Source organism: Rhea pennata, chromosome 3 (genome assembly GCF_028389875.1).
Source record: "Rhea pennata isolate bPtePen1 chromosome 3, bPtePen1.pri, whole genome shotgun sequence".
Taxonomy (NCBI): Eukaryota; Metazoa; Chordata; class Aves; order Rheiformes; family Rheidae; genus Rhea; species Rhea pennata.
Genome location: NC_084665.1, coordinates 94,383,595 through 94,399,051, shown reverse-complemented (window position 1 = coordinate 94,399,051; position 15,457 = coordinate 94,383,595). Strand labels below are relative to the sequence as shown.

At 34.3% G+C, this 15,457-nt stretch overlaps 1 protein-coding gene across 1 annotated transcript in view; it reads left to right on the top strand.

Moving 5' to 3' along the window:
• MEI4 (meiotic double-stranded break formation protein 4) overlaps positions 1 to 8,304 on the top strand; it is a gene marked incomplete at its 5' end in the record, with an annotated part of 60,825 nt that extends 52,521 nt beyond the window's left edge. Inside the window, one exon of the mRNA XM_062571059.1 lies at positions 8,053 to 8,304. Coding sequence (XP_062427043.1) covers positions 8,053 to 8,304 — 252 coding nt within the window. The remainder of the gene's footprint in view (positions 1 to 8,052) is intronic.
• Positions 8,305 to 15,457: the final 7,153 nt, after the last annotated feature.

Here is a 15,457-nt window from a genome sequence, read left to right as displayed (position 1 = left end):
TTAAAGAGCAAAAGAGTTTGTGGTTATCATTGAAATGTAACCTACTGTGTGTTTCAGATTAGTATGGTTCAGCTGTTAGCCCAGAGATATGATCATGCCTATGGGATGCATTATCTGTCCTGCTGTTTTTTCAGAGGCAAGGGGGAGAAGATAGAGAAGAACTAAAAAGATAGAAATTGAGATCCAGAGGGAAAGGCATGATGGGGCAGGTTCTGACTGCTGAGGAAGATCGTGAGGAGAGGTTTTCTGATATGGTTCACCTAATACTGGTGAACCATGGCTGGTTCGGGGTCATTACAGAACATCATTAGCTTAGCTGAAACGTGGATTTGAACACATTTTCTGTAAAATTCAGTTCCATCAACGATAAGTATATTCCTGATTTCCATCTGTGTCACAGAATGACATGCTGTTTTATTACTGAAGTTGTTTATATTATTCTTTGGTTGATTGATTGATACCCTGGAGCTTCTTTTATGCAGCTATCATACAATGTTCACATGAATGACAATCTGTTTCTGGAAACTTCAGTTTAATAATTTTCATCAGGGTCCCATAAACACCTACAGATACATTTATGTTAGCATTCTTCAGTAGCTCCAAGAGACACGTCAGTCTTCTGCCTAAAACACTATCTTTTAGGTTTCTCAGTGCAGATATTATTTCACTGTGCTTTGTTCAGTCTTTTCTGACTTTGAATATACTTTAACTTCTGACTGGGCAACTTTTTCTAATGATTTCTGTAATTGGTGCTTTCATTTCAAAATCAGATTTATATGTTTTAAGTTTCTCTGATACCTGCAATTTGGATGCAGTAGTCTCCTTTTTGGGAAATGAATGAAATACGGTATTCTTCTAGTATTTTTTGACTTTATTGTTCTGAGGACTCTGGTTTACCAAAGCTATTTGATAGAACTGGCCACCTTTTTTGGAGGGTATTCAGCTCTTAGGTGCCCAACTCAACAATAGTGTATTATCCTTCAAATGGCTTCTTCTATCCAGGACGGATGGGCCTTACTTCTCCACTACTTGTCAGTTCTAGTTAATGTTACTGAGCTGCAGATTCTCACTGAGGACACTCCCTACAAAAATGGTGCCAAAGATGGAAAATTTCACATATTTCTCCTGTTGTAGGTAAGTCGGTCTAACATTTCTTTAACTTTCTTCTAAATCGTTTCAAATCCTGCCATTCCCAGCTGCATCATTTCTCAATGTCATCCTGCTAGCACAAGGAATGAGTCATGCTGTAAATGACAGTGTGGTTGCTGAAAATGATGCATCCAAATTTTGGCTTAACTTTACACTCTTTGAAATAATTTCCTTTAATTAAGGCCAGTTGTGCTGTTGCCAACTGACACACCTAAATTTTTCAGAATAATCCAGTTTGCAAATTTGGCCATGTGCAAACTCACTTGCATAGCAGATAACTTTTCCCAAACTAAGTTGAATGAGAGTCTAACTATTCCGAATTTAGTTATAGAAAGTTCTTGGGCTTTGCATGGCCTGACCTAATATATTTCACTGGTAGTAACAATGTTCAATTTTTTCTACACAATCCTGTCTGGATAATCTTTACATTTCTTTCTAGTTCAAAATTGAAAGAAAAACTATTTGGGTTTTGGCAATCAATTTGTAGTTTAACCCCTTTCAAGTTTGTATTGTTTTTTTCAGATTCTGTCATGTTGCTGCAATTGTCATATAAAATTGGAGAAAACTGTTAGTTTCAAAAGGCTGAAGCTCTCAGGACTTTTTATCCAATTGTATTTATGTGATATCTTAAAAAAAAAGAAAAAAAGAAAAGGCAAATACCTCCTTATCCCTGAGCAGTTTCATTAAATGATTTTTGTAGTTTTCTTTGTCCTTTTTCCCCTGATAGCATATTTGGATGGGACTGTCTAGCCCACTGTGTTTTTGTTTTGATTGTAATTATGCTTAAGTGGTCCATTTGGGTTGGAAGGACCCATGTTGTGATAGATACCCTCACAAACTCTATTTCATATTCTTTTCTAGAAAAAAAAAAGTATTTCATGCTTTAGCTTGTAAAGGATTGCACCATTTTTTTTGTAATGTATTACAGAAATAACATATGACAGTTCAGGTTTATGCCTTGCAGATTGGAGTGAAATTGGTTTATAAATTCCTATTACCTCAAGAACAAGGTTCATACATTCTTTCTTTGTTGTTGTTGTTCTCTGTAAATAATATTTCTTCATGGCTCATATTTTAGCTTTCTTTAACAGAATAATGGGGATTAGAATTTGTATTTTAAAGCTATGTCTTGGTTATGTTGCTTCCAATGTCTGTGTGCCTTACTGCTGGTGTATTTAATTTTTTGCAGTATGTAATGGAAATCATATTACTGGATAAGAATAATATTGCTTAAGGAGGCATGGGAATTTCTTGTAATTCAATATATCGTATTAGTTACTAGTAACAGATGACCCTGCTAAATGATATGTGGAAGAGACACAATACATAGATGTCTTTGGGATAAGCATCTTTCCCTTGGGTGATAGAATGTAAAGTGCTTGTTCCCATTGCCATCAAAAATGTTTTCTAGGGTATGCCAAATTATAGTTTCTGGGCAGACATCATTTCTGGAGAGGTCTTACTGTTGTTTCTGAAACCTCTCTAGAGTGAGGCTAGCTGGGACTTGTAAAATGTTGTTGACAAAATATTGCTTAAAATTGTAATCATAGCACACACTGTAGCTACAGATGCATTTATTCCGAGAGTTTAGCTGACATTTCCCCCCTCTGGAATTTAACTTTTTCAAATATTAATAATTCCTTGACCCTTTCTCCAGACAAGTTTTATCTTGATCTGTAAGTAAAACTGTTGAACCTTTTGGAGTTACTTGAGGATAAAGCAATAGAATGAATAAAGATGACGAAACTGGACCTTTGCATCGCATTGAATCAAAGATCAAAATGTTCTGAAAATGTTTTTTAATAGAAATGCATATGTTTACATGTAAATGTAAAAATGTAAATAAGGAATTGCAGGTGGTAAAAATTTTGCTTTAAGTACTGAAAGAGGATATAGATCAATTTGAGCTTTCATGGCAAGCAAATATTAATGTGCTTAATGAAATTATGGTCACTGGGAAGGATGTTAGGGAAAAATGAATGTAAAAAGAACAATACAAAAAGACATTAAAGAGAAATACTAATTAGCAAAAGACTGGATCCTGAGGCACAGCAGTTTGTAAGGTAATGACCTTTTACCTGAAGACAATGGTGTTAAAGTCAGAACCAAAGTATTTCCAGAAAAGTCTTTCATAGATGCCTACATTAAATATTTTAGAAATACTTATCAACAGGTTTTCTAAACTTTAATCAGCAATCAGAGATAACCTCTTGTGTCCTAGTGTGTGATCTCTGATAGATTGTTGGGTTTGTAAATTTTAATTATTCAAATAATGGTTATTTACATGCTTGTGGAACATCCAGTTAAAAGACTTTCTACATCACTTTGATATAAAATGCCAGTTGTCCAAACATACATGCAGCACTCTGAAAAATATATTTGTCTTGTCTTTATAATATGAACATAGCAATGAATAGACTGAATAAGGATTTCTCAAAGGAAGAACAAAGTGGCAAGATCAGAATTCCCTGTGAGAATTAATCTTCTTTGTTCATAAAATTGAGAGAGAGAATGTATCACTACCCGAGGACACAGTTTAGTCATTCTTGAAACACATTTCCATTAACCTCTGACTTGGGTTGAATAAGTAGTATTAAAAATAGGCTATACACATGGTGATGTATGAGAAGAAAAGAATATTTTCAATGAACTTCTCATTCCTTGAAACTTCAGTTTGTCAGGATTACCTTAAAAAGAATACGTAATTTACCAAATGCTGAGTGGTAGAGCTCCAGACAGATATTTCTTTCTCATTTGTCACTGTGATGATTTAGAAACATTTTTCCTAAAAATGTGATATGCTCAAATATACCTCAAAAATACCTTTTTATTTACTGGCTTGTTTTTATGATGCTGTAGTTGTTAGGAGAGTTCTGAGTTTCAGAAGAACTGCTATATGTAGGAAAAATGACTACAGAAATTGTTTTTCATTTCTGTGAACACTGATGGCTGCATTAGATTATCAGTACCTTTTTATTTCAATCCCAGGTACACATTCCTATTGGTTTAGGCAAGCTGTTTTACTTGCAAAAAAATTAAGACGGCAAATTATGGAACACATTGAAAGGCAGTGAGTAAGTAAAGAAACATGATGTACCTATGGCAGTGGAGAGTGTTTTAAAGTAACATACTTTGATTCTGATAGTAATTTCTTAGAATAAAAAATGCCAAATACTGAAGTGAAGATATCACCAGAAGTGGATTACACACTTTGATTAACTATTAACTCCCATTTAAATCATAGCTTTATAAGAGTACTCTCATTCTTTATAGGACAGAAATGTGTCTAAAATCATTATGTTAACTGATAAATTAGTAACTTAGGAAGTGATTGTTAGGTGTCAGTGGCGGTACCGGCATGCTGGGTCTGTCTGTCCAGTTTTTCTCCCGTTAGCCACGGAAAGCCCCCCTCCTCCTCTGACTGCTCTGTCGTGCTGACCTCCTGCAGAAGCACTTTGGACTGGCATGGTATGGTCAGAACAACAGGTTTGGTTGATTGTCCTGATTTAGGCTGCGGTGATCAAGTGCAGGGCAGCCCAGCGGGTACCCCAAACAGCGCTGATCGCGTGGTCCTCCCATTGCTTAGCCTTCCTTTTTGTACCTCTTGTACTTCTTTTCTCCGTCTCCATCTTCCCTCATAAACTACCTGACCCAAACTACTTTTTCCTCATTGCTCCGAGTTTTATGCATCTGTACCCAGAGCTGTTTCTCATAATGTTATCTAGAGCTCACCCTTATATATTATGTTATTTTGTATTGCATTATGTGCTTACTTAGGTCTTACTTAGGTGCAAGACTGTTCTCTCCAAAAAGTTCGCAGTACTGCTCTTCAGCTATCCTGTGAAGTCTGGCTGTATACCACATGGCTTCTCCTTAACTAACTGTAGTTGCAGTAGTAGTAGTAGTAGTTGTTGTTGTTTCATCTGCTAAATTCCTGAATGTAAAAATCTTTTTAACCAGGGAGAAGATGGTGCTGCCTCTAACTTCTGCTTCCAGTCCTCCCTCCCATGAAAGCATTAACTGCCACGTTGGCACAAACTGAACTTTATTTAGGGACTGATCCAGCTGAAAGCTAAGCTGACTTAAAATAAATGTTAGGTTTCAACCAGACCTTTTATTTTCTCAGATTCAGAACGCAACCCCATGAACAAACTCTGGCACCAAGTAGGGAATGGGAGCAAGTGGCCAACAATATAGCGGGAAGGTGGAACTTGCTGTTTCAGAGCCTGGCTGGATCCCTACAAAATCAAATTGCTCCTAGAACAGTGGCATAGATTGTTTTTATTAATAGCCTGAGTTTTCCTAGAAATAGATGTAACAGAAGAACATAACTTAAAACATTTGAAATTACTCATTTTAATAAGTAATTCCCTAGAAAAATCATCTTGAGTACAACAATATTAAATAGATTATAGTAAGGAGGAAAAAATGCTTGTGATCAGAAAGGAGATAGCAACTACTGGTAAATGAAGAAGGAGGAAAGCATTAAACAAATATAATGGACATATTTTTACAGTAGCAAAAGTAGCTATCTAAAACTTGTAACGTTTAAAGGCATTGGGCACTTAACTCCTTTCCAGCCTAAACAGATGGGATGTATCACTAGAATGTGTGTTTTGACCAGTAAATGATATAAGAATTGTAGAGAAGTTCTTTAAAGCTAGCATTTATTGTTTTTGTTTTATATTGCTGTTACTGAGTGCATTTGAGTAAATTATATAAATTGATATGAACCATCAAGCCTCAAAACCAAAAATATTCTGTGTGCAAAATTTGTGCAAACACTTAGGATTTTTTGTGTCTCTGATTGAATAACCTAACCTTCAGAAATTACATCTACCATTCTGTGATAGTTACTTGAATTATTTCTCTGCTTCCACACTCTTTTATTCACCCCAAATTTTGCTGAAAATCTAAACTCAAAATCTGTCCAATAAAACAAGAATGACTTGGAAACTTGCACAGGGACATATGAAAAGAGTTTGGTAGTTACTTTGCAAACAGAGGAAGAATAATAAAGACTGAAGGGTCCAGAACACAGATTGCCTTTAAGCATCCTGTCAGTGTTGCTTGATTTTTTAAACGATTTCCTTTAACATGCTAGTGGTGTTTCTTAAGATAGTATTGTAAAGAAGACAGGTGAGATAACTTCTTCCTTGCTATCAGATGTAGTAAATTTGTACTGTCCTAGGTGGTAATCCTGTAATATGGGGAAAACAGAAGAATTCATTGCAGCCAAAAATTTTGACATTCCCTACATGCTGAACCTGATGATGTAAATATGTGAATTATAAGCAGATCATCAAAACTACCCAGGAGATCCCCTGTACCTTTTTAAATTATGTTTCCATCTTAACTGTAACTCAGACCTGTACACTTAATCACTTTTAAATACAAGATTTAACTTTGAAAAATTTAATCAGATTGAGAAATCAGAACAAGTAAAAGAAAATAATTTTTAAGTTTAAATTCAAAACTGAGGCTATTACAAAATGATGCAAAATAGTATCTAGCCTACCAACAAGGCAGAAGCCAAAAGCCAGATATGAGTTTTTCTGAAGAAGAATCTATAAAGGTCCAGCTACTCAATAGCCAGAGGCTAAATAAATATTGCCCAAAACAGTGTCAAACTTTTACTGATATTATAAAGCAATATTTCAAAGTGCATTTGTCCCCTGAAAAGAATTATCTCAGAAAATGTTTCTCCATGACATCAGACTTACCCTTTCTATTCAAAGTCACTTTTGTATGGCTAAAATAATTTTTCTTTAGTGTAGTAGAATTTGCAGAGGAAACAATTCATTAGCTGGTGGTTGCTGTTATTCATAATCAATTCAGTAATTTATTAATTTGCTATCTGTTGTGGAATTCAAGACACACTAAAAGTAACACAGTTGCTTAACTGCTTGAAAAAACCTGAGGTTGCAGGGATAAGAGAAGTGATATAATTTGCCTTTCTAAAACATTTTATGTTGATTACTCATGTAATGAGAAAGGAAGATATGAGCAAATTTACAGGATCAACACTTAAAGTCAACACAGTTTTTTTCTTGTAATGTTGTACTTCTGATATTCAAATTATAGGAACTCAAAGCATGGAACTTCAGTTTTGCTTCTACGTGGTAACTTTTCTGGACAGGATCATAGTTTATCATTGTAGGTTCTATATTTCTTCCTTCACTATTTTGAAGAGGGTACTAACATGAATGAATAAGCCATTAATCTACCGTTGGAAAAAAAAAAATGCATTTTTGTAGGATAGCCATGCAATGATGACATGATAGTGTCTTCTAGCAAATGTCAGAAGCAAAGAATCCTTATGTCGTGCAAGTTGTGGTTTAAAGTTATAGAACTGTCAAAAAGACTTGTCTGAAAGAGCCAGAGAAACAAAAGTGAATTTTGTTTTCTTGGTGTACTTTTAGTGGTAAGCTAAAGAAACAAGGCTTTTAGAGTACATTCATAGAAAAGAGTAAGTTTGGTGTGGGTTAAATCCAGGGAGACTGTTTTTTATTACCTATTTCTGTCCTTTCAGAAATTTCCTTTTCTAGCCCCAAAATCTCCGAAAATGGAAATCCAGCAATTTCAATTACAAAATTAAAACAAACAAAACTTTTTTGTGATCATAGATCATTATTATGTGCCACAGCTCATGGATAATTAAGTAGACAAAGCCGTAGCTGACTGCGGAACAGGAGGTTATGTTGACTCTTTATTTAATAATAATGATGGAGAGTTAGCAATTCAGCTTTTTTTTAGCAGAAATTGTATTTGAATATGTAGTCATTCTGATTATATAGATATTACTGCAGATTTTAACATTGTTCCCTAAACTGTCATCTGAGATGGTGGGCTACAAAAGCATTTTCACATTATGCTTATGCATTGCTTTTTCTCTGTTCCCAGATCCAGGCCATGTATGACATTACCCAGTATGAGAATATTTTTTCTCTGTTCATGATTCTGGAACAACTTCTTCAAAGTGAGACAGAAGAAAGTAACATTTCAAGCTCAGAGTATGATAGGGAAGAAAGAAAGAAATTTCTGAAGAACCTTGATCAAATTATTCTTCACCTTTCAGATGAATTCCCTTTGTTTTCTTTATATTTATGGAGAGTCAGTGTTCTTTTGAACTCAGCTCAAATACAAACTGATTAAAAGAGATCTACTTTCTAACAGTGAATTTGTTATGGGAATGTATTGGAAAATGTTTAAACCAGACATGAAAATAGTCGATATTGTAAAATATTTACTTTAAACTATTATGCTATAGAGCAGTTTCTGAGATAATGCAGTTTATTTCTGATTTTAAATATAGAAAAAAATGTAATAGTTTGGGTGCCATTTTGAATAAACACTGTTTCGTCATAATGGAAAACAACAGAGTGGTTTTTGCCTATGCAGGCAAAAAGGGCAGCAAGGAGAGCTATTTCAAGTGATATTTAAAATAAGCAGTATCAACTTCTAAGTCTAGACATAACAAGGCTTCCAACCTAGGCAGCTAAATAAATGTATGTCTTTTTTAAGAGTTGTGTAGCATCTATGTGCTTTACAAACATTGGATGGTTGGTGGTATTGATAATACCAAATAGCCTTAACACTTGGAAAAGATGGGGTGATATATTAAAAGCGATGTAGCAAAGATTGCTGTCTGATAATGGAATCAGAAATAAAATAAATATATTTTTAAACTTGGTAACTTATTGCTACCAATTGTTTTAGAACGCTCTTAGTTTCTGGTTTAATCAAAATAAGTTATCTGAGCTAAATAAAGTCTGATATTTAATTTTACAACTTTATTACTTTCATTGTGTACTGCTTGGCTGTACTTGTATATGCATATGCAGTCAGCCTAATTTACTCTGAGTTGACTAATGATTCACTTGAATAAATCGATCCCTTTTTATGATTCCCTTAAACCTTCCTTTCTAAGACAAAAGAATATTGATAAAATCTCCATTGTAATTTGTGTATTATAGTGATTTTACTCTTTTTTTTTCCCTATCGGAATGAAATTATATTCATAGGAATAAATAAAGTTACATGTTTAATAGAAATCAGCATAAACATAAAAGGCCTTTAAAATAAGAGTTCAACAATAGCTTAACTCATCCACAGTCTTTGATAAATTTGGAGGGTAATTATAATGAGTAGCAGTTTTTCTAATAGTCAGATATTTTAACTTCCTTGTTTACCATAAATATAAAACAATTTTAACATTTGTCCTTATTCTTCCACTTGCACTTTTTTTCAGATCCATTTTTATATCAGCAAAATTGTCTGAAGCAAAATTTAATTGATACTATAAATAATTGATCTTGTTAATTTGAATTCATTACAGGTAATTAACCTAAGTAATCTATACAAGGGTTTGGGCTGGCAAGGGGTTGCTAGTAAGAGATGTGGTTGTGTATGTTTAGTGACTATGTTAAAGTGGTAATTGTTGTGAATTTTATAAGTTTGTGTTGATTTCTGTTCACAGCACTTTAAAGATTAGATATTGATGATTTAATATGAAATTGGGAAGAGAGAGGTACATTTTTATTTACAGTGGTTGAAAGGACAGTTGGTACATTAAGTTTAGTAGTCTATATTTTTTGTAATTAAGTAATTTTGTCATTTAGTATTTTGTGCCTTTGTTAGAACTTCGCTCTTAGTCATAAAAGTTCTGTTTTTATAGGCTCTTTTTCATAAGATTTTTTTTATCAAAAACCTTCAAAACTTCAAAAGATTTTTAATATTAGAAACATACATATTTTGAAATTTGCAGTTTAAGTTCTAAAAATACAGGCCAGCTGTATCCAATGTCAACTTTTACATCTATCAGACTTCAGTTTGCCCAGATTTAGGATTTAGAGAGAATCCTCTTCTAGCAAAGACAGTCTTTTACTCACAAAAACAAAAATATGAATTCACTGGCTGAGCTTATGAATCATTTCAAAGAAAATATGTAAAGCATAAGTTGAGTATAGAGTTGAAAGTACTGACCTAACAATTTGCTTTAATTCAAAACTCTAATGAAATTTTGAGAATACTTACTTTTACATGAAATATAGTTTCTACATTTTTGAAGTTTCACAATTTTATCCTATTAGAATCCTATCTCAGAATTTCACTTAGTCTTTCTTTAACATAGTATGATTTTGTAATGGTACACAGAATTGTGCAGAGATATACTTCTACTATTCATGTACTATAATAACTGAAACTTCTATTATTTGAATTGTTATATTATCTTGGTTTTAAATCTTAAAGCAGCTGTTGTTCAATTCTGCTTGAAACATCTTGTCATTTCCTATTTGGTGCGTCCAGTTTGAAACTTAAGGGGTTCCTAAACTCACAGTCTCTTAAGTGAGGGCTGTGACACAGAACAACAAAGAATATCTGTCCTTAATTTTTTTTTTGTTTTAAATAGATAAACAAAGAAAAATATTTCTGTTCAGGTGTCATTTACTGCTTTCCAATTTGAGAAAGAATAGGAAAGCCGCCTCTGGATTTAATGTTATCTTTATTTCTGGCCAATGCCAAAAACAAAGAGTGAGAAGAATGTCAATTAAAGATTAGAAGTAGCCTGTTAATTTTCTATTAAATTTTCCTCAATTTTTCAGTTGTTTGTTTTAACTATAAACTGAAAGAAATTGTTATATCTGAACCATTTCTCAAAAATGCTTTGAAACAACTGTATATGTTAGCCCTTTAAAGGCATAAATACCTGTTAGGAGACTAAATCCATAATTTTTACTCGAGTTGCTCTACCAGGTATCTATTCACACCTTTGAGAAGTCTTTATTTTCCCTCTGAACTGATAATATGATCCAGCTGAATAGATCCAGCCAAGTGATCTCCTCTTTTGTCCCTGTTACAGACCCAGCTGCAGAGGTCCTTTCTTTAGAATTATGTGTGTACTTAGACATATACTGAAAACTGTATAGACATTCATATACCTTGAAAAATTAGCGCTATCCTCTTTCCTAAAGTATCCGGTGCCTTAACTTTCAGAAAGCAAGCAGTAAGAAAAGAAAAAAAAAAACAATTTGGTTGTTTAAAAAGAAGACAGAAAATGTAATTGTGGAATGGCCCTAAACCAAGAGACCTGTAGAGCATGCTGTTTACAGCAGTAATTGAATTTTTTGCTACAATATCATTTTGAAGTAGAAAATTCACTACTGTATCGTAGAAAAAATTGCTATAAATCTTTTTTTTTTTTTTTTTTTTTTTTTTTTTTTTTCAGTTTTATCTCTTTTGAATTACTTCTGTCTATCTACTTACTGGTGGCTGGTGGCCATAAAGCATTCTTTTTACATATATAAAGTTTGTATAACTTTGTTAAGTACTAGACTTCCAATATCTGCATTTCCTTTTCTCTCTCAGGTTAGTTCTGTTTAGAATGTTGCATATATTTTCAACTTAAACCTTATAGGCATTATTTACATTCCAGTTAACTTGTCTCATTCAAAAAATAATTACACCTAAGAACAAGATTATTTCAGTATTTTGTATTCAAAAAAGCCTAGGACTACAAGTGACTCAATAAAGTACTAATATTTAAGGATTTCATTCAGCAGATTAAATTCCATTAAGTACAGAACAAAGTTGTTTAGACAAATGTCAACAATGAGTTCTGTAGAAACAAGTGTTGTTCATTAATCAGTTGGAACCTGTTAACATACAGGTCTTTGAATAAATAAGCTGCAACTGTATTGGAATATAATACTCTGATGAAATAACTACAAAGTTTGTCTCTTTCTGAAAGCTTTTCCTAATGCCTCACTGATTTCTGTTTCCTATCAATAAGTTTTGACCTGATTAGTGTTAAACTTTGATGTAAAGGAACAGTTTTAAACTGTTAATCTTCCTTTCATATTTCTTCTTTCAGCAGTGGTCTTTCTATAAAAGATGCTGTTCTGTATGAAAGTTGCCATTCCATTTACTGCTAAAAAATGCTGAGGTGATGAGGGTGGGGAAATTGCCATAATTATGCAAATACATGTGTTTTCTGATACAGCAGTCTCACAGCTGCCTAAGTATTATTTAAAGATAAGACTGATCAGTAAGCAAAATTTTACTGACTGAATATTTTAAGTCTTTTACATTAACTTCATTACAGTAAGAAAATAAAGCTTGACCAGGAATAGGTCTCTCACCTGGAATAATCAAGACCAAAGTTCAAGCTTTCACTCTGCTGCAATTGGATAAAGCAAGGTCTTGAACCCATTTCTGTCACATTATGCCTGCCTTTGCTTACTAGACTGTCATTCTGTGTCTTTTGCAATTCATATATTTTTAATCTGATTAAGATCTGATTAATCTGGTATTTTAAATCCAATTAAAAGTTCTACTCAAGAAAACTTTTTCAGAAGAAAAAGAGAAAAATTGATAAAATCTTTTCTTTAATAAGGTTCATCTTCAACAGCTGGATATTCCTTCCCCCCACACCTGCAACTGTAATTTTGTTAAAGTTTCCAATCAGCTGTACTTAGTCCTTACAGAGGTGAAGCAGTTTGCTACTGTAAATCATGCTCAGCACTTAAAGATAATTTGTGGAGCAATTAAAATATCTACTAAGATTTTATGGTGTGCAATTAGTTTCTTCCATCAAAACATCATTAGTAGAAAACTTGTTTACCCTTGCAAGAAGAGCTTGTTAAATACAAAGAAAAATGCAACTTGCAAGCAACAAAGGGCAGATGAAGGGACAAATTAGATGCCTAAGAAGTTCTGTTTAAGTGGGGTTTTTGTGTGCTCAGCTTCATTTTTCTAGCCTTCACTGCGGTAAAGATACAGAGCTAAGCAAACATATTGAAGCATACGTAGCTGTTGACAATTGCAAATGCAAATTTTTGCATAAGTAATATAGTAGGTGGTATACTTAAGTAAAAATGTAGTATGTGCTTAACCAATCTAGTCAGTACTGTGTTGTGACATTCACCTGTTTTGCTCAGAGTTTTAGTGAATCTTCAAAAGCTGCCTAAATGTACTTAGGATCGTAGGAAAACTCAGGTTGGAAGGAATCTCAGGAGGTCTCTAGTCCAGCCTCCTGCTCAAGGCAGGAGCAGCTATGGGATGAGATGAGGTTGCTCAGTGGTTCATGCAGTTGGGTCTTGAAAGAATCCTAGGATGAAGACTGCACAACCTTTCTGGGCAAAATGCTTACTGTTTGGTTGGTCTCATCAGGAAAAAAGCTTATTACCCAGTCTGAACCTCTCTTGTTCCAACTTATGCCTGTTGGCTCTTGTTCCCCCTCCATACACCACTCTAAAAAGCCTACGTCTGTCTCCTTGAAATTCTCCCCATAGGCACTGGCAGGCTGCTGTCAGGTCCACCTTGAAGGCATCTCTTCTCCAGGCTCAACAAGCCCAGCTCCCTCAGCCTCTTCTTGCTGAGCAAGTCACCAGCCAGCCTAGTGGCCTCTGCTGAACTCACTCGACTTTGTTGTCTGTTCTGTGTTGGGAACACAAAATAGATTGTGGTCTAACAAGTTCTGAGCAGAGGGAGATTATCTTTTCCCTCAGTCAACAAGCTATGCTCCTGTTAATACAGCCCATGGTGTTGATGGCCTGCTTTGCTGCCAGGACACACCACTGGGTCATGCTCAACTTGCTGCACACAAGGACCTCCTTCCCCAGATCTACTCCCCAGCAAGTCAGTCCCAGCCTGTATTGTTGCAAAGGATTCTTCCGTCTCTAATGTCCCTTTTTCCTAATTTTCCTTCTGTCCTTGTCCTTGCTGAATTTTATAAGGTCACTGTCTGTTCTTCCAGCCTGTGTAGGTCCTTCTGAATGGTGGACCATGCATATGATCAGCTCTCATAAAAGAATGACATTTTTGCTATAAATGTCTCTGCTTTACAATAGATTGTACGTTAATTCTTATGTGAAGTTATTTTTTGGCATGTACTTCAGGGAACTGCCTGAATAGGGCATTCAAATAAATGCCTAACTTTAAGCACATATACATGAGTAATTCTACCCCAATTCAATAGTAATCCTTGTTTTTAAAAAATTACAGTTAAGCCTTGTAACTGTGGTACTCTGAAAGTACTCTCAAAGTAACATGATGTGCTGAAAAGGTCTGAATTCAATATGTGCTTAAGCATTTTTTCCAGAAAAACAAGCTGTACACAATACTATACTGTTGCAGAAATGCTGAACATGATATTGAAGTGTGTAAGAGGAATGTAACTTTCAAAACATGAAGTCATTCCTCTACATCCTGATACTGTAAGGCCACAAGAAGAATGAGGACCAGCAGCAGAGAGGCTTTTTGTTTTAACTTACTAATGACTGGAGATATAACTATGACTTCCGGGAGAATGCTGGAAAATTTGGATTGTTTAGGCTGATTAAGAAAAGACTTAAGGGAGCCATGATAATAATTTTTAAATATATAAAAGAAGAAGTTAATTTTTTTATCTGATTCTTCAATTCTGATTCATATGTAATACTCTGGAGTTTACAGGACTGCTTCCATGAATCAGCATGGCAGAACTGAATTGTTGGATGGAGCATCCTCTAGCTGAAAAACTGCTGAAAAAAATGTGCTTTAAAACACAAAACTAAGTCATGCTTTACTCTGTGTCAGAAACTTGGGCTTTCAGCTGAAGACAAAAAGAAGCACAAATTAATTAGAGGTGTTAATTCTATTTAACTCATCGAAATGAGAACAGGTAAAAATTGAGTGAGAATAAAGTCAGGTTAGCAAAGAGGAAATGGCCAAATCACTTATTATTTTCTAGGCATCCTCATGTTTTGTGGAGAAAATGGAGGATGGAAAAGGAAGCTTCTGTGTTTGTTCAATACGCTGTTCAAAAGTGGTAGAATTTGTTTCTTTTTTTTCTTGCCAGTGTTCCTGGAAATAAATAGAAGTAGCTCATCCCTGCAACAGTGTGCTGGATCCTAGATGTCCCTATTGAAGATATGCTTACTTTCTCATTTCAGGTTTGAACTGAAAAGTCTACTATTTTGGCTAGTCTTGTCTTCTTTGGGGGATGAAGCAGACCAGTTCCTACTTTAAACTCTAGACAGAATAGAAGTGGAAGAGGTCAGTGAGTACATAATAACTTCAGTAGTAAAATAGACTTCTACACAACTTCACTCATATGCTTATTTATTCTTCTCAATTGTCATCTCTTACTAGACAGCACCATAGATGAACATGGAATTTACAGCATAGTAAAAAGATAAGTTTATACACTGAATAACTTTGAATCTAAATTTAAATTTAACTCAGCAATGTGCCAGAGTTAGGAAAATAGGCATAACAGCAGCTGTTGTAATTATAAAGTAGTTTCTTGTTGCAAATTTTTAACCTT